General features: G+C 38.9%; 1 protein-coding gene across 1 annotated transcript; it reads right to left on the bottom strand.

The window, feature by feature from the left end:
- Nucleotides 1-61: 61 nt before the first annotated feature.
- Nucleotides 62-15,480, bottom strand: YKT6 (YKT6 v-SNARE homolog). The gene is made up of 8 exons (XM_063445543.1): nucleotides 15,283-15,480; nucleotides 15,078-15,192; nucleotides 14,351-14,433; nucleotides 11,525-11,625; nucleotides 8,477-8,581; nucleotides 2,270-2,335; nucleotides 1,837-1,938; nucleotides 62-1,051 (listed from the first exon to the last, which is right to left on the bottom strand). The coding sequence occupies exons 2-8, from the start codon at nucleotides 15,179-15,181 to the stop codon at nucleotides 1,016-1,018; spliced, it is 597 nt and encodes a 198-aa protein (XP_063301613.1). The 5' UTR covers nucleotides 15,182-15,192; nucleotides 15,283-15,480; the 3' UTR covers nucleotides 62-1,015.
- Nucleotides 15,481-20,360: the final 4,880 nt, after the last annotated feature.

Genomic DNA, 20,360 nt, shown 5'->3' with positions numbered 1-20,360 from the left:
CTTTGTTTCCAGGGAGGCATCCCATGTCTCAATATATAAAGCAAAAGCAACTACACTTGGAAACATTTGCAGATTCTATTTCATATTTAATTAGCATGTTTTTGTACAGAAAAGTTCAGATGATCTTTAATAAAATACAATGTCATGGTAAAGAATGCAGAAAGAAATTTTTTTTTACTAGAGAATGGGAACCATAGAATTAAAACACTGAAATACAATAACTTATCTATACAGGATCTGGGTGCAGAATTAATCCTTTCTTTGCTGGCAGATCCAGTTTCAGAGATGAATAGAGACCTGTGATGTGCTGAAGTGGTAACAGAATAATTAAACTCTTCTGCATAAGGAGTAAAAAGGGTTAATTTTTGGAGTCCAAGTTTTTTTCTTGCAGACTGAATTTAAACGTTCCTTCATCAGAACATTCCAGGAAAGAATCGATCGGTCCTGCCTTTCTAACTACTGTTAGGCTAGAGCTCCATTGCATCCAGGGTAGCTTGCAACATCTTACCCCTCTGGCAGAGAAGGGATTACTATAAACTTTAGTATTGATGAGTGCCACAATGAGATCATAATTGCATGTGGATGCTCTGCATCGCCACACAGTTATTTATCAGTATATTGATAATCAGCTTGACCTAAATAGCAAACCGTGTTCATTATCAGTGTACAAAGATACTCTGCTAGCTTACATCAAAAAATGGAATGTTCCCATGGAATCAGAAGTAATCAGATTATTCCATATTATCTCCCTGGGCCTGCGATGGATGGTTGGGGTTTAACCTTGTGAAGGATGGGTCTTTTAATAAAAATATAACACGCATCACACAATGTTAAAAGACCCCTCTCATTGTCATTGGAGTGAATAAACTGACCCAGGGCAGTAGGGCTTCTAACTGCACCCCGGTCTATTTAAAGGTGGAGAAGAAGAAGTCTAGTTGTATCTGAACATCTGCTCCACCCCTGACATTATAGTGTTTGTTCATTTCCTTCAATCAGCTTTTTCACTGCACTTGCATCACATGATCTCACAGCAGGAGTTTTGTTTCCGTGCCTGGAAAAGGATGAAGAAGAAACAAACAAATTATTGGTGTTTCAGAGATGATCCATGTTATATCATGTTACTGGTAAAATAATAAAGCATTGATATATATGGTAGAAGATATTTTTCCACTATAACGTAAATTGCATGAAATCCATATAATGTAAATTGTTCTAACCTCAATATAGCCCAACTGCGTCAATTATCCCCAATTTTATCCATTCTGGAAGTCCCAGACTATACCCTCTGCACTTATTTCATAAGACACCAGCTAACCCCATATGTCTATCACATAAGACACGAGTTATCCTCCCCATGTATTCATTTCACAATACACTAACTATTGCTCCCCCGTGTTCACTTCATAAGACAGCAGATATTTCCACCCCACTTAAATGCACACTATAGGCACCCAGATCACTTCAGCTCATTAACGTGGACTGGGTACAGTCTCCCGGGGTCCCTTAACCACTCAATGGTAATTATTGCACTATAGGGAACTCAAGTGCCAGGAAAACAACTTTGTTTTCCTGTCATTAGTTTCCCTTTTAATTGAACTTCCTTAAAAATGCATCATACACATCTATATATGTCCATACAATAGCCAGATTCATGTTTTGATGATACAGTATATATATATATATATATATATATATATATATATATATATATATATATATATTACTTCAACATTTATTCGCAAGAAGCCTGCTGAACTTCACTGCATTAACAATCTGCAAACGTCCCACATACAGTATAGCTCTAACATCACAGCTCATCTCTCTAGAATCACTTACAGTTTTGTAGAAGGCTTTGGATTGTGTTCCCAGCACCTCAGATTTACTGACCAAGTCATCTAGCTTCTCTCCACGTTGTAATAATGACTCCATGGTGTTGTGCTTAAAACAAAAACACAAATGTCAATATTTATAAAATGCAGCATTACACTACTGCAAAAAAAGAAACTGATGAACACTTCGAATGTGTTTAACAAAAAGAATGTGGTGAGGCAATAAAACACCCCAGTGCAATTGCAAACATTACTGTTATGCATCACCTGCATATCTCAAGAAGAAGATCTCAATATCCAACTTGAAACATGTAGGTGATGCACAATAGTATTTTTTTTATATACATCTCTGATATGAATGTATCATCTGACTTGGATACAGAACACATTTCCCTCTCTGCTGTTCTTCACCTAATTTGTGTGATAATAAAAGTTTTTACCAGTATAATTTTGGTCTCATCTAGCTCAGCTTGCACTTTGCTCATTGGATCTGCGTCCCGAGGGTTCTAGGAAATTAAAAAAAAAAAAAAAACATTTCAAAAAGGAAAAAAACATTGTCAATACAAATGATTTTCTGTACTAAGTAAAGATAAAAGGTATAAATGTGACGGACAGACTTCTCCATTCCAGATGCAATTGTCAGTTTATGAACTGCCAGATGTTGCCAAGTCTAAAGAGATGAAATTATTTTTTACCTTCACTTTTTAATAAATTATCAATACTACTTTCTTTATATTATTCAGGCTCTCTCATCAATACACATAAAGGTGATCATTTATGGTAACTGAAAACAAGCAGGCGTTGCAGTAATTCTTCCCCCAATCTGGCAAATTAAGAAGGTTATGGAGGACATTAGCAGTTTATGACAGATTTCATGAAATTTGTTGAAATGAGGAATGTCAGAAAAAGGATGTGTTTACAAGCTGCCAGCATTTTTGCAGAAAAGTGGAAAGAGTCCATTCTCTGAATAACCGAGGATGGCAAATTTAATAAGAAAGATCCAATGTAAACAAACTGTAGGAAACTAAATAAATTACATTTCAGAAGTGGTTTAGTAACGGAGAATATTAACCCCTTCAGGACGGAGTCAATAGTGCACGTTCTGATCAAAACAAAACGTAAACAAAAACTGGAATTTGCGCTATATGTCTGTTCAACCGTAATTCACCTCTTTCATATTAAATGCACCCACACTTATTATATATCATTTTGTTCAGGAGAAACAGGGCTTTCATTTCATATAAAATATTTATATATGGGGGCGGGGCCTGAGCATGGAGCTGAGAGGACGCTAACCTCAGGAGCTCCTGCAACAAGCATCACACAAAACGGATTCTCACAACCCAAATGACGACTAATCGTGACAAAAAGGTCAACAAACGAGAGGTGACACTGAGCGGAACACAATGACACCACCCAAGCCACAGGACGAAAGCTATCCCACTCGACAAGTGTCAGAGGCCTACTCACGTGGCGGACGCAGGAGGGACGGCCGCTCTCCTGCTGCCAAGACTGGCTACCTCTATGTACATGGGCCCTCGTTCCCCCCCCTCTGGACCGGTGGGGGTCATCCCGGTCTACCTACCTACAAAGAGCGCACCACTTTGGGACACTCCAGGGCGCAATCCCAACCAACAGACACCACTAGGCCCAACCAAGATGGCCGACGGAACTGCACATGGTCTGGCCCTGCAGGGCCAAAAGCATCCGACCCACTCACCTCTGGCGTCTACGGCTACACTGAATGCCGCCTTTGAGCTCTTCTGGGCGAAATGGGAGGCCCGCTTGAGAACGGCGGCACTGGCTGCTCGGACAGCACGGGAGACTCGGAGGCAACACGAAGAGGAGTTGCAGAGGCCCCGTTCGGGCAAGAGGGCCCCAGACATAGCAGCAAACAAACGCGCACGTCCACCTGGGCAGAGACCCACCAGGATTACAGCAGCAGCACAACAACCCCGCAGGCAGAAAGCCACTAGACGCGGTCATCGGAAATTGTGTCCGAAAGGCAGTTGGAGAGCATTGTACTGCTTCCCACACGGGAGTAAATGGGACCCTCTGCACCTGCAGACATGTAAGAACGGAGAATCATTCGGGTATAACACCTATTGCAAAGGACTGGCAAACGCTTGTAATTACCTACCGAATGAACCAACGCACAACAGCAACCCTCTGAAGCTGCATCTCCAAATCAGGTTGGCACATCAGGCCTCTAGGGTGGGCATAGGCTAACAGAGGTGATCAACCACGGGGACTTACACTACCCACTATTGTTTTGCTGCACTGCCCAAACACACACAACCTTTGGACAATGCCTCCGTGTTTAATCTTTATTATGACTTCTACTGTTATGGTTATGTGTTCTTGTACTCTCGCATATTATTTTTAATGCAGAAGCCAGGCAGATATCCCAGACCACCAGCCTATTTAAGAGTTATTCTGCTGCGTTATCTTAATCTTCATTTCATTACCCTTATTGCTACAGCACGAATCCAGCAAATGAGCGACCTACTATAACCTGTACATTAGAGTCGCAGTCAGTTCCTAGTACTAGTCTGCAGTATTCATTTGAATTGCAACATACGCATAATCTAAAAGGTCAGCAGATCAGTTACTGTGCAGACTAAGATTGATTATAGCTATAAACATACACCTTAAAGTTAATTTTATAAGCAGTATATAATACAATTCATGTGGTCAGATGTTATTATATGGCCTGTTGTTTTTTCTTCATTTTTATGTTTCCTGCCACGGCTTAGAACCAACAAACGTGCGACCTAGTATAATATGTTGATTAACGATGTAGACAATTCTTCATGCCAACCAGTAGTACTCACGTGAACCCTTATGTATGCAGAATTTGTGATGTTAACAGATCGACAGACGCGCAGACCGAGCCTAACTATAGTTTTAAACATACACTTTGAAGTCGACGACTTCAACATAATATGACAGATCCAATGTAGCCAGACGTCAATGTAAAACCAGTTGTTTAGATTGCACCTACTATGCCAAGAATAATTACAAGCACTGTTACATCCTGATCTTACTCAAATTAATACTAAAAATGTGCAAAAGCTGTTATATACCTCACTGTACTTAATGTTTGCAAAAGCATGTGGATTGCCTTTGGGGTACCGCATGTGCACCTTGTTACGTCTATAAGCACTACAAAAATAAAGAATGTAGTAAAAAAAAAAAAAAAAAAAAATATTTATATATGAAACAATTTATTATGAATAAAATAAAAAAAAACTGTAAGAAATTCGATTTTTTTTTTTTAATTTGTAGTTCCGCCTCACATTTTAGCTGTAAATGTCATAATACTGTTAGGTTTTACTGCAACAAAATGCACATATTTGTAATCAGCGATGTCTCACGAGTACAACAGTACCCCCCATTAACAGGTTTTATGGTGTTTTGGAAAGTTACAGGGTCAAATATAGAACGTTCCATTTTCAAATTGAAATTTCCCAGATTAGTAATGTTACCTTTGAGACGGTGTGGTAGCCCAGGAATGAGAATTACCCCCATAATGGCATACCATTTGAAAAAGTAGACAACCCAAGGTATTGAACGTGGGGTATGTTTAGTCTTTTTTAGTAGCCACTTAGTCACAAACACTGGCCAAAGTTAGCGTTCATATTTGTTTCTGTGTGAAAAAAGCAAAAAACTAATATTTGGCCAGTGTTTGTGACTAAGTGGCTACTAAAAATGACTGGACATACCCCATTTGCAATACCTTGGGTTGTCTACTTTTGCAAATGGTATGCCATCATGGGGGTAATTCTTATTCCTGGGCTACCATACGGTCTCAAAGGCAACATAACCAATCTGGCAAATTTCAATGTCAAAAAAATGAAATGCGAGCCTTATATGTGACTCTCTAACTTTCCAAAACACCATAAAACCTGTACATGGGGGGTACTGTTATTCTTGGGAGACTTCACTAAACACAAATATTAGTGTTTTAAAACAGTAAAACATATTACAACAATAATATAGTCCATAAAAGTGCCGTTTGTTTGTAAAAAATGCAAAAAACGTCACTTTTACTTAAAATATCATCGTTGTAATACAATTTACCAGTTTGAAACACTAATATTTGAGTTCAGCGAAGTCTCCCGAGTAAAACAGTACCCCCTATATACAGGTTTTATGGTGTCTTGGAGAGTTACAGGGTCAAATATAGTGCTTGCGAATTAAATTCTCTGCACTTTCTCCCTGTGTTGTCAGGCATGTCAATCAAATTTTAATTAATTAAATGACATAATTATGTTAAAAAATTACTTAAATATACACTTAGAATTTTAATATATATGCATTTATAGGTATTTAAATTCTACGTGTATACTAATGTAATCTTTCATGTAATTATATGTATTTATCTATCTATATATATTTGCGGTTATTTGTATTTTATATATAGATAGATATATATAGAATGTCATTCTAAGTGTATTCTGTTTCCAATATATATATATTAATAACAAAATACAGTTAGAATGAAATTACATATGAATATATAATTTATTTTAAATTTTGTTTCAATATTTTATTTATTTTATTATTTTATTTATTTATTATTGTAATTATACGTATATATATATATATATATATATATATATATATATATATATATATGTAGATCTATTATATATATATAATATATATATATATACATATTATATATGTAACGTCATTCTAAGTGTATTTTAATACTAATATATATACTAATATTAATATTAAAATACATTACGTATGACGTTACATATATATATAATATGTATATATATTATATATATAATATAAATACATATATTATATATATATATATAAATACTTGTATTTTATTTTAACATGTGTATTTAATTTTTTTTTACACTACCTACCAGCAGGGGGACTCTCTAATATTTTAGACAGTCCCCCTGCTGGCAGATCCATAGCCAGCTATAGGGGGCCATGTGATCGCTCTTTGAGAGCGATCACATGGCCCCCGGGGGCCTCATTTGCCGGAGGGGGGCTGCCTGGGCTCTCAGGCAGACCCCCAGAAGAGGATCGCGGCGGAGGTAAGTATAGCTTACCTCCTGGGGGCTTCAGCCGTTACGGCGTTCTATGCCGCCGCAACGGCTTTAAAACCCTTTAAAGCCGCGACAGCATAGAACGCCGTAACGGCGTTAAGGGGTTAAATGCAACAATAGCTGTGAGCGGCATAGAGGTAGTTAATTAAATGAATAGGATAGGATGAGAAGTTGAAATCTTTATCATTGAGATCCAGACTCTTTTGATCAGTTGTAAACACCTGCATGTTTCAGTTTGGCTAACAGCACATTTGCTAAACCCTTTAAAGGGACACTATAAGCACTGAAATAACTGTAGCTTAATGAAACTGTTTTGGTGTATAGATCACACCGCTGCCCTCTCACTGCTCTATTCTCTGCGATTTGGAAGTTAAATCACCTTAGTTCCTTTTTATGCAGTCTTAGCCACACCTCTCCTGGGTTTGACTGACAGCTTACATGAAAAATGGTTTCATGAAGTTTTTATCTCCTCTTCTTTAAATTAAAATTTAATGAAGCACATGAGGGTCCTGCAGGCCATTAACACATCAGAAATGTTGATTCTATTTTCTATTTGATTCTATGTTAATTCTAATTTAAACACACTGTTCAATAAAAGAAGTTTAAACATTACATATCTCTTCAGTATTTAGGAAGGCTGTGTAACTCACAGCATAAAGTGATTTAACTCTCAAATGTCAGGGAACTGACATGCAGGGGCATGATCTATACCCCCAAACTGGCAGTAAAGGGCCAATAAAACCAGTTCCAGCTGACAGAGGATAGCCCCAGGTATAAACAGTCTCCTAGTGTGAACAGGGGTATAACGCTGCTCACACCGCATTGCAATCAATGGTGATTTAAATGCCCATTTAAAGAGCTGTTTGCACCGCTCCCTTTGAGCGCTGCACACAGCTTATCTGTCAGTCTGTGTTCACGACAAATGGCCCCAGCTGACAAAGGGAGAGCATAGTATTGATTGTTACGTAGAACTCATTGGTGTGAGCAGAGTTTGAATCCCAGCTCCCACCAAAAATCTAGGATGTCAACATGCCCTAACAGAGTTAAAGTCCAGTAAGGTAAGCATGTATTGACATGACCCAACATTGTAAAGTATATAATGCAGGGTTGCCTATCAGCCCTCCAGCTGTGCTGAAAATATATTCTCCACGAGGGGTTCCTAGCTCAAGGTTACATAATAGAGGGAGCTACCCTATCACCAACCTTGGCTTAACAGATCCCCAAGATATCCATTTAATTTATTATCCACATTGCATAAAGATTTTGAACATTTAATGCTTCACTATAAGCATGTATATTAAGTCCTGATAACATGTGGAAAGTGCAAAATGCTTTTCAATGAGAAGCATTTAATTGTACACAAATATTACAAGGCCTGACGAGTAAAGGCATACTGAGTTGCAAACAAGAGGCTGTCTGAACACTGGATTACAGGTAAGTCCTTGAAATCTAAAACCCCACTGACATACTGAGGTTAAAATCAATATATGTTTATTTCACACATTAGTGTCCCTTTAAGTTGTGTTATTTTATGTGTGTGGCATTCAAGTTGTTAAGCTGTCCAAATACCTGATACTTGCTGAGGTAAGATTCCAAAGCATCATATTGGATGGTTGAGGGAGAGCCAGATGGCCAGTCTATTCTGTCAACCTGGGTGGAGAACTCTTCAAGCACCTGGAGAAATACATAAACATTGGCTGTGATACATAAGACACTAAGTATCTTTCTTGATGTACTAAGTACATCAAGAAAAAAAAAATACTACCTAGTTAACTATGAAATGGTTAAAGTGGCTCTGTAACATCAAACTTACCTTTATCCTATTGTTTCCTCTTCTCATCCTTGTTCAGAATCTCTTCTTCTTTTCTGATAAATTTCACTTTAAAACATAAGACAAAGCAGAGACTTCTTTGTCTTATGCATTTTTCCAACACTTGGCAATCTTTTTTTTTTTTTTTTTTTTTTTTTTTATTCTTTATTTTTGCATGTGCATATAAGTAACAGACAAGCTTGCAGGGCCACAACAGCAACTGCAGGCATATTCATAGCATTTCAATGAGTGGCAAATGATACAGCACATTTTTCTTTTTAGACATGAGAACAACAAGTTGTGTTACATTAGTAGTGATTAGTGAGTATACTAGGCTAGACATGCATATAACATTCCTAGGTGCTCCTAGGGTTAAAAGTATGTGGCATTGTATTCTTGAGTGGGTTAAACAGTTATATTTCAAGCTAAGACATGCGTCAAGATGATAAGATTTACATGTTATATTTAAATTGAGGTCTAACAAGTGTGGTTATAAGTATGTACTGTCTAGTGTTTTGACATGTAGTTTTGCCAGCGTTCGTCCTATATGTGTTAAAACAGTATTAGGTTAGCACATTGGATTTACTACACAGCACATATAACATAAAACAGTTGCCTCAGTTGATAATAGATTAATTAAATGACAAGCATAAGTAAGATAGAGCAGTGGATAGAGCAAAGAGTGTGATGTAGCATGTGTGCCACGGAGGATCCATAAGTCTCTTATGGGTAAGTGGTGCAGGCATTAGAGACTGGTGCCCAGCTGAGAGCTCATATAGTATAGTCATCCTACCCCTTGCATGGGGAATGCATAGTCCCGCACGGACTCCTGAGCGCTTGGATCTATTGTAGCGCAGCAGCGCGAGGGATACCTCCAGCACTCGGCATGCGAGAGGGTGTGTATCTCTGGACCGCCTCCTCTGGAACATCTGGTCGGGTCTGTGGGTCTCTTGTTGGGCCGAAGCTTGGTGGTGTGTATGAGTTCGGACAGCTTGTTCATGCTTGAGAAGGTGGCGGTCTGTGGCTGGAGCCTCGTGGGTCTGCGCTCTTGCTGTCGGTTTCGCTTTCGTCTGCGCGATTTTCGCGCTCCCTTCTGTCTGCGAGGTGTGCCTCGTGGCGGAGGGTGCGAGGAGAGTGCCATCGGTAGGTGCCCTTTCAGAGTTTGTGCCCCAGCCAGCCGTTCTGCCATTTTAGTCCAGAAGGCTGCAAATGAGGCCTCCAGCCGCGTGAGGATGTCAGGCCAATATGCTTTTTCTTGTGGCTCTGGGGCATTTGCCGCCATTTCGGGTTCGGTAAGCGCTGCTTGTGTGTGCTTCCCCTGGGGCTGTTGGGGTCTGTCAGGGACCGGGATGACCCCCGCCGGTCCATAGGGGGGGGAACTGGGGTCCAATTGCCAGCTGTTTGCCTTTGAGGGCAGCCGGGGAGCGGCCGTCTCCCCAGTGCCATGCAGGTTTGTAGGCCGCAGTTGTCTCTCCGATGGTTGTTGCAGGGATGGCATCATGTTTGGTATCATTGTGAGCCCCGCTTGTTCACCTCTCGATTTGTGACCCTTTTGGGTCATTTGCAGGCCATTTGTGGCCTGTATGCAGCGATTATTGCCTCGATAAGCAGGAGTCATGCTGTTCTGCATCCTCTCTGTTCAGTGGCTAGGCCCCGCCCCCCCAACACTTGGCAATCTTGACAAAGAGTGGAGCTAAATGCACGTTTCACCCTTTGCTAGCTTGGCAAAGGCAGTTCTGTGACAATTGTCAAGCTTAGGAAAAATACATAAGTCACAGTATTCCCTACTTTGTCTTATTTTTTTAATTTTATTTTTTTTAAAGAGAAATAGATCCGAAATGAAGACAAGAACAATAGATTCTGAAAGAAGAGAAAAAGAAACTATACGAGAAGTAAGTTTGACGTGACAGAGCCACTGTAAAGTTGTTTGCCAAGGATCGGGGGTAAAGCAGAAGTTACAAAGAGGAATTTCTTTTATTCTTTTCATAAAGCTAGAAAGACAGCATATGTCTGAATTAAAGAAAAAAAAAACAACAAAACATTGATTGTCTGGCAGAAGGAAAATTGCAAAAGTAAAGGAACACTCCAGCCCATTATAAGTAGACAAACCAATAGAAAGAGAATTGACTTTATACCTGGGATCCCCTGGGTGTTGCTCATAACAGCTTTCAGGAGAACTGGAAGCTCCTGCTAAAGAGATTCTGTTAGCTCTCCTGAGTTAAACCCTCTAGAGCAGACTAGCTCATTGAAAGAATGTCAGCTGTTTAAACCAGGTGTAAATTGGTATGATAATTCAGAAGAATGAACTTACACTTTATCAGATCAGCTCAGACTGAAAGGACCCCAGGAGTTTGACAAAGTAAGATAAGTATGGAAATATGTAAAAGATTTAACATGTTATTATTTAAAGGCGCCCGGGGACTACCTGTACTAGTGTACCAGTAGTAATGGTGCTTGGAATAGATGTGTTGACTGTGTTTCATTGTTTTTAAATTGACAAATAAAGAAATTCATTTTTAATTGAAATATACAAAATGTTGATCAAAGCTGTCAGCAATCGCAGTTCATTTGTATAATTGTCGTGTAGTGAATTACAATGTATGGAAGTGTGTGTTTGCCTCACCATGTTGGGATTTGTGATTGCAAAAAAAATAAAATAAAAAACCCTAACTGAGATTTTCATCCATCTGGGATAAATACAATGAAAAGTATTCTGCATAATGGCGCTATAAACGAACAAGAAGAAACAAAAAATATCAGACTTTTATAACTGCAGTCCCAAAGTTTTGTTCATAAATCTTATTTACCTTCTCCAACAGGGTGAAGCAGACTCTTTGAGGGTATTCTGTATCAGCAATAACCACCCCAGCTAGACAGTCGTTTCTTACATAGACATGGCACAAATATTCTGTAAGAGGGGAAAGTATGATGGACAGTGAGTGTTACTGATAATTTTGCAAAGAAATAGATCAACTTCTTTATAGATTTTTTTATTATACATCATGAGAAATTACAAGAATAAACAATATGAAATGGGCCTATGATTTTATACACGAACAGATAAACAATATTCTTATATGTGTTCCAGTTATTCAGGGTTCTGCTTAGTATAGATTCTGGGCATAGAAATCCCCAGCCCTGCTGGTACAAATTGTGTTAGAATGCTATGTTCCAACATGCGTTCCACTCGTAACTGCCTTAAGTGAGGTGGAATGCAAGGTTCCCAAAACTAACTACTCTGACAGTGTGAAGATATCGAATCGAAGTTCAAACACTTATTAGCATCAAGAGACGACCTGTGTCTCTTTCACTTAGATCACAAAAAAAAGATTTATAATGGATAATCAGATCTTTCTCATCCTTTAGTTTTTGCATTTTTTTTACTTTTAGTAATTTAACAGATTAAAAGATAAAATGAAAAATGGATAACGTATATACTCGAGTATAAGTAGAGTTTTTCAGCACATTTTTTGTGCTGAAAAACCCCAACTCGACTTATACTCGAGTCAATGTCTGTATTATGGCAATTTACATTGCCATAATACAGACAATGGGGCTGTGTAGGAGGGGGGGGGGGGGGGGGGGGCTGGCAGGAAGCATTTACTTACCTGTCCTGCAGCTCCTGTCAGCTCCCTCCTCCTCTGGTCCGGTCCGGTCAGCTCCCCTGTCAGCCTCGCGAGAGCCGCGGGGTCACAGCGCGGCTCTCGCGAGACTTACACTGGGACTTGCAGAGGGAGCTGACCGGACCGGCACGGAGGAGAAGGGAACAGACAGGAGCTGCAGGAGAGGTAAGTTACAGCTTCCTGCCAGTCCCCCTCCACTGAACTGCCAATGCCACTGGACCACCAGGGAGTGAGAGCCCCCCTCCCTGCCATGTATCAAGCAGGGAGGGGGAACAATATATATATATATATATATATATATATATATATATATATATAATAATAATAATAAAATAAAAATAATATAACAAAAATTATTAAAATAATAATTAAAAAATTTAATTAATTTAAAAAATTAAAATATTTTAAAAAATTATAATAAAAATGCCCACCCCCCCACCAAGGCTCTGCAACACATACACAAACACACACACTGTAAATAAATATTCAAATAATATTTTTTTAGGATCTAATTTTATTTAGAAATTTACCAGTAGCTGCTACATTTCCCACCCTAGTTTTATACTCGAGTCAATAAGTTTTCCCAGTTTTTTTGGGTAAAATTAGGGGCCTCGGCTTGTATTCGGGTCGGCTTATACTCGAGTATATATGGTAGCTAAAATTTTCATACTATTAACATATTAGTTACTTATCTCCTCATTGCATAATGCTAAAACGGTCTGTAATATCCAAAGAAAGGTTTTAGAGTGCTAACAGGCAAGAGTAACAAAACAATGCTCTCTTTGTTCCCGCTGCCAGTATCACCCATATGTAATAACGTACAGCACATAATAGATGCATGTGACCAAGTACTGACTTCTCTTTCCATTTCAGACACATTTTTAAAATTACCCCACCCCTCCCCATCTATATTTAATCTAAAATAGCCAAGTTGAGACTATGGAGAATTATACAAGGGAGATGGATCATTTCTCAAAATCAGCTATACTTGCCTACATTTTACCATTCATATTTATATTGCTACAATTTGAGTTTAGTGACTAAACCTCTAGATCAGTGGTTCCCAAACTTTTTAGGTTCAAGGCACCCTTCATATTTCAATATTTTTCCAAGGCACCCCAAGTCAAAATTTCTAGGTTGTATATCTGTACAGCGTTGCCACATTTACTGGCGCTATAGTGTAATGTACAGTGTTGGTGTTTGAAGGGGTGCTTGTATACATTTAGTGTGTTTTAATACAGGGGTGTGTTTGTATGTGATGTTTGCGTTTGATTGCAGGGGTGTGTCTGAATTTAATATTTACTTTTAAAATGTGGATGTACATTTGTGTGAAGTATTTGTGCTTGAGTGAAGGGGTGTGTTTGTATGTAATATTTGTGTTAGATTGCAGGAGTGTGCTTGTATGTTGTGCTGGCGTTTGACTGCTTGGATGTATGCACATACATACGCACCTACACAGATATTCATGCACATACACACACAGATGCATATAAATACACACATGCACCCTGACACACACAAACATTGATACATGCCCACACCATGACACAGATACACGCTGACATAAAAACACACACCCTGACACACATACACAGAAGCACACTGACATATATATATATATATATATATATAAATACACACACTTTGAGTCATGCTGCTGCTGTAAGAGTGAGAGGTCTGGAGATCTTCATGCTCCTCTCCCCTCATGCTGCGGCTGCCTCCTCTCCCTCCCGAGCCGTCTACCTGCATGACGCTGGGAGGAATGGACAGGCTGTCACTTCATCCTAGTCGGCCGACATTACAGGGGCCCGGTTGCGATCTTAAAGGGCCGCGGCACTCGACTGGGTCCCTATTGAGCAGTAATGTTTCCCAGGTGTTATAATCATAGCACCGGGGAAATATTCCGCGGCACCCTGGCACACAGTTTGGAAACCGCTGCTCTAGATCTAATCTCTTTGAATCATATTCTCCTTTATTTTCCAAGTCAGTCATTTTTTTAGCATCACTTACCTTGCTCTTTCACAGATGATCGACTTCCTTTCTGTGACCGCTCCACTATTAACTGACTGGTGAAAGTCATAAATTCCTGGACACTATGGAGACATGCAGTGATTAAAATGCAAGAACTGATTACTAATGGTGATTTCATTTAATACTAGTCATACCTGCATGGGTTTTCATGTGGGCCAACATATATAAAACCACATAACAAAACCTTTGCATAAGCAAACCAGAAAATAAAGATTTTAATGGGATTGTTATGAATACAAAGTCGTGTTCCTAACAGTATAGTGCTCTCTGCCCCCACCCTCTATTATTGGCCAATAAAGGTTTAAAAACCCTCTATTTACTTACCAGACACCTGTGCCAATATTCCTCGGTGCTGGATCAGCACTCTGCATCCTCCAATATTTTTCGAAGAGAGGAAGGAGGGGGTGGGGGAAGAGACCTAATGTGCTTGCTGCTTGCATTTAGTGTCCCTTTAAACTTTTACTGCACACATCATCTTGTGATGAATTGCATATGGTCTCACTCTTATGCTGGTACCAGTAATACAATGATGGCTAACCTCTGTAATACCAGCTGTAGTGAACTACCATCATTGGCTGGAGTGTCAATAGCAATTACTTCTGGAACAGTAAACAAAACACACACACACACACACATACATACATATATATATATATATATATATATATATCAATCAATCACAAGCTGTTCACATGGAACATCTTACCTGGATCTTTGGAAGAAACTGAAGGAGGACAAATCATAGGCACTTTTCAGCAGATGGACCTTGTAATCCCCTTTATAAAGTATACTCAAACTGTATAACCTCATGGTGACTTGGCCTGGAAGTAAAGGGAAGATAAATTAGTGTGTACCTGGCCAGCTGTGCGCAGTGAGTGTGTAATATACTCAAATAACACACCCCCCCTTACCTAAGGCAGGGGGTGTGTAGAGATATAGTCAGAGTATTTACTAACAATCCTAAATCCTCTCACTGCTGCGAGTCACTAACTCAGTCTCACACCAGCTCGCCCTCCTATCCTTTCAGGTAGCCGCTCTATCGGTCTCAGTCCCCGGCAGGAAGCGACCCTTCCCGTTACACGTCACAAACCGGAAGCGCGTCCTGCAAACACTCTCTTCCGCCACGAAAACCATAGAAACTACATCTTCCAGCGCGCTGTGGAGGCGGGAGTGCAGGCAGAATAGTTACCGAGTAGAAACAAATGGCTGGGAGTTAGGTTCCGAGGGAGTCGACAAGATATTTGCAATGGCATTCACCGTGTCCCAGCGGCTGTTGTAAACCGTGACCAAGAGACTGGCTAAGCTTGCTGGGAGTTACAAATGTTAGGAAGCAATTGGAAGGCCACCATTGGCCATTACTGTCCTTCCTAAATGAAACTCACTCTAAGGCCTTGGTTTAGTTCTTTGGGATAAGCTTTTCAAATTAATACAATATTTTCACATTATAGAAAAACTTTACAAATGATTTATCTACAAAAATCCCCACAGATTTTAATTGTGACTTCTGTAAGAGATTGTGACAATCTGGAAAAGTTTATAGAAAATAATTAAAGGGACACTATATGCCCTGGGTGCCATGTTCCTGTCTCTAAAAGGAACATTTTATTGTTAGGAATACATAGTTACATAGCTGAAAAGAGACTTGCGTCCATCAAGTTCAGCCTTCCTCACATATGTTTTTTGCTGTTGATCCAAAAGAAGGCAAAAAAACCCCAGTGTGAAGCACTTCCAATTTTGCAACAAGCTTGGAAAAAAATTCCTTCTTGACCCCAGAATGGCAGTCAGATTTATCCTTGGATCAAGCAGTTATTACCCTACATTGAAAGATTGTATCCTTGAATATTCTGTTTTTGCAAGTATGCATCTAGTAGCTGTTTGAACATCTGTATGGACTCTGATAAAACCACTTCTTCAGGCAGAGAATTCCACATCCTGATTGTTCTTACAGTAAAAAAAACCTTTCCTTTGCCTTAGACGAAATCTTCTTTCTTCTAGTCTAAACGCATGGCCTCGTGTCCTATGTAAAGTCCGGTTTGTGAATAGATTTCCACACAATGGTTTGTATTGGCCCCGAATATATTTGTATAATGTTATCATATCCCCTCTCAGGCAACGTTTTTCTAAACTAAATAGGTTTAAATTTGTAAACCTTTCTTCATAGCTGATATGTTCCATTCCTTTTATTCATTTTGTAGCCCGCCTCTGCACTTTTTCTAGTGCCATAATATCCTTCTTTAGAACAGGTGCCCAAAATTGCACAGCATATTCAATGTGTGGTCTTACCAGTGATTTATAAAGAGGCAAAATTATATTTTTGTCCCGAGAATGAATGCCCTTTTTCATGCATGACAATACCCTACTGGCCTTGGCCACTGCTGATTGACATTGCACATTGTTGCATAGTTTGTTGTCTATAACAATTCTTAAGTCCTTTCCGTGTGTTGTTATCCCTAATTCGCTTCCATTAAGGGTATACGTTGCTTGTGTATTCTTTGCGCCGAAGTGCATAACTTTGCATTTTTCAACATTAAATTTCATCTGCCATTTGAGTGCCCAGTCCTCCAGTCTATCTAAATCCCTCTGCAGCAAAGTAATATCTTGCTCACATTGTATTATTTTACAAAGTTTTGTGTCATCTGCAAACACTGAAACATGACTTTCAATGCTGTCTTCAAGATCATTTATAAACATGTTAAATAGAAGGGGTCCCAGAACAGACCCCTGAGGGACACCACTTGCCACCTCTGTCCAGCTTGAAAATTTACCATTAACGACAACTCTTTGTACTCTGTTTTTAAGCCAATGTTCTACTCAAGAACAAGCATTTTCATCTAGACCGATTTCCTTGAGTTTGAACACTAATCTTCTGTGTGGAACTGTATCAAATGCCTTGGCAAAGTCCAAATAGATCACATCCACTGCAACACCCTGATCTATACTTCTACTTACTTCTTCGTAGAATGCAATCAAGTTAGTTTGACACGACCTGTGCTTCATAAAACCGTGCTGATTTTTGCTGATAACCATGTTCTTCTCAAGGAATTCTTGAATATAATCCCTTAATAATCTTTCAAATATTTTACCAGCCACAGAAGTTAAGCTCACAGGTCTATAATTTCCAGGCAAGGATTTTGAACCCTTTTTGAATATAGGAACCACATCTGCCTTCCTCCAATCCTCCGGAACACTTCCTGAAAGAAAAGAATCTTGAAAGATTAAAAACAGAGGTTCACTTATTTCTGCACTTAGTTCCTTAAGTACACGTGGATGGATACCATCAGGCCCTGGAGCTTTGTTTATATTAGCCTTCTTTAGTTGCTGCAGCACCTTGTCTTGAGTTAACCAATTACAATTATTCTGCAAGTTTTTAGTAGCAATCATTTGCACATCTATTGCCATGGGTTCTTCCTTAATATATACAGAGGAGAAATAGTTATTTAAAATTCCTGCCTTTTCCTGGTCTTCATTGACTAACACCCCCGTTTCAGTTTTTAGTGTACCTACACTTTCATTTTTGGGTTTTTTAGAATTTATGTACTTAAAAAATGCTTTGGGGTTGGTTTTGCTCTCTTTAGCTATCATTTTTTAATTTTGAAGTTTCGCAAGTCTAATTTCCTTTTTGCACGCATTATTTGCTTCCTTATATCTTTTATAAGATGCATCTGATTTGTCCGATTTAAATGCTTTAAATGCCCTTTTCTTATTTTTCATTTCTTGTTTTACTTTTCTAAGCCACATTGGTTTTAATTTGTTTCTTTTATATTTATTTCCCAATGGTACATACTGAAAAATGTACCTTTATAATATTTGTTGGAAGATGATCCATTTATCCTCAGTGTTCTTTTCACTAAAGAGTTTATGCCAGTCAATATATTGTAAAACTTCCCTTAACTTATTGAAATTGGCCTTTTTAAAATTATATGTTTTAGTATACCCCATGTGCTTTTGTTTTTTTGAGTTTATTTCAAAGGACACTATATTGTGATCACTATTTACCAAGTGCTCACCTACTTGAATGTTGGTCAAATGATCAACGTTGTTTGTTAAAACCAGGTCTAGACAAGCGTCCATTCTAGTTGGTGCTTGTACTACCGGTAGTTGTGACATGAATACAAAGATGGATTCCTAACACTAGTGTCCCCACACACTCTCCATGCACATTAGGCCTTTCCCATAGGAAAGCATTGAATCAAAGCTTTGCTATGATGGTTTGGAAGACACTGGAAGTCCCAGAATCTACCAGAGTAAGGGTGTGTATAGGATATCAGGTCTGTTTCAATGTATGCAATTGTTTAGGGTTACAGAATGGATTAAAATGAAAATTATCTAAAAACTGTGGCCCAGATGTATCAGCTAGGCAAATAAATTACCTCATATTTAAAAGTTCCAGACATCTTACGACTGACTGTGTATATATAGCATATAGAGAATGATAACAAGGCTAAATTAAGAGAAATTACACTGATTTGGCAATCATTAAATGCAATAGACAAAAAGACATATGAACATAGCAATAGCTACATGGACCAGTAAAAAATTGGCATGCAAAAAAAAAAATATTTTATCATGCAATGAAAATGTTACTTTCTATAAATCATTTGTAAAACGCCACTTTGTATATTCAGCGTAAATGAAGAGCTATATGGTAGCTCAAAATACATAGGTGAACTACAGATTAGTAATAGAAGACCCTTTATTTATAAGCTAGAAAAGGTACAGTTGTTTATACTAGGAAAATGTAATGCATATATGCAAGATCAACACGGGGAGCAAACTGGTGACTTATAATAGGATTGCTCAATTAACACAAAGCGATCTACTTAAGGAAAGGAGATTTAAACTACAGCAGAATAATTAATTATTCTTCATTTAGAAGAATAAAGATGTCAAATTCACTGTGACGTTGTACTGTACTATGACGTTTGCAAATTTACAAACTGCTTCACGTTTGGGTTAGTAAACACGTTGTGACATAATTAAGTACAACATAATATGTTGTTGGCTTTTTCTGCCTGTAATAACAATACTCATTCTATACACAATTGTTTTCAACCTTTGCTCTGCAGGGAGCTGACGTCAGAGCCTCTTTTAGAGAGGTGGGAACAACCTGGAAATAATAGCTAACGGAGCAAAGGTTGCTTTGTGAGCTAAGTGATGAAGTGTTTGCCGGAGGTGACGGCTCATTACCTGAGTGACGTGATTCTGCATGACCTCCCTAATGTCCAGAAACAGAGAGGCCCGAGGGCCTTACTGGAAGAGATAAGTGAAGTGCTCAGGATATGTAGAAATTATTATAATTCCTGATCAGATGTAGATATTTGCTGAGTGTGCCATGGCATTCTGCACACACTATATCATCATCAAACAATCATGTCAAGGGGAATTTGGCAATTCGAGGTATCCCTCTGCTGATTGAACCCTTCAAGAAATTGGTGAAGGTATATTACATTGTTACTCACTGGTTCTAGAACAATCACATATAATTTCATTGTTACTGCCACTGGTTCTCTAACAGGCAATGTAATAGGCCTTACACTACATATACTGCACAGAAAGATTTGGGACTCAAAAAGGTCTGCCCCTCAAAAAAAGAGGGACACTTGGGAGGTATGAATATGGTTAACTTTTATACGAGATCTAGCTTGAAGTAGAGTAATCTTAGAATGTTGTCATGTTCCTGAAATCAGGACATTCCTGATTTCGCAGTCCTGTATCGCGATCCTGTTTTAATTGAAAATAGGAGACAGAGAAACACCAGTTCAGGTATTTTCTCAGCTTGATTATTTTGGCCTTTTAATTTGCATCTCCCTTACCAATTCCACACAATCTCTAATACACAATCTCCCCATATATGAGGGCATCAGGCAACTGTTCCAGGTAGCAGAGTGTGAGTGCATTGATCTGTCAGTAAGGGTTCATCCAGACAGGCTGTCAGTTAGCTTGGTGTGCTTGACACCAGACTGAGACGCCAATTCAGGGGGTAGTGGGG

The sequence above is a fragment of the Pelobates fuscus genome, chromosome 3 (assembly GCF_036172605.1).
Source record: "Pelobates fuscus isolate aPelFus1 chromosome 3, aPelFus1.pri, whole genome shotgun sequence".
NCBI classification, from domain to species: Eukaryota; Metazoa; Chordata; class Amphibia; order Anura; family Pelobatidae; genus Pelobates; species Pelobates fuscus.
Note: the sequence above shows the minus strand (reverse complement) of the source record. Positions and strands in the feature narration are given on the sequence as shown.

What these genes read in the sequence shown, in the direction of transcription:
- YKT6 (XM_063445543.1), bottom strand. Translation starts at nt 15,181, where the DNA reads ATGAGGTTATACAGTTTGAGTATACTTTATAAAGGGGATTACAAGGTC. An exon ending in ATCATCTGTGAAAGAGCAAG is followed by an intron (nt 11,626 to 14,350) that starts GTAAGTGATGCT and finishes CCCCTCTTACAG; the next exon opens with AATATTTGTGCCATGTCTAT. An exon ending in GCTTCACCCTGTTGGAGAAG is followed by an intron (nt 8,582 to 11,524) that starts GTAAATAAGATT and finishes GTATTTCTCCAG; the next exon opens with GTGCTTGAAGAGTTCTCCAC.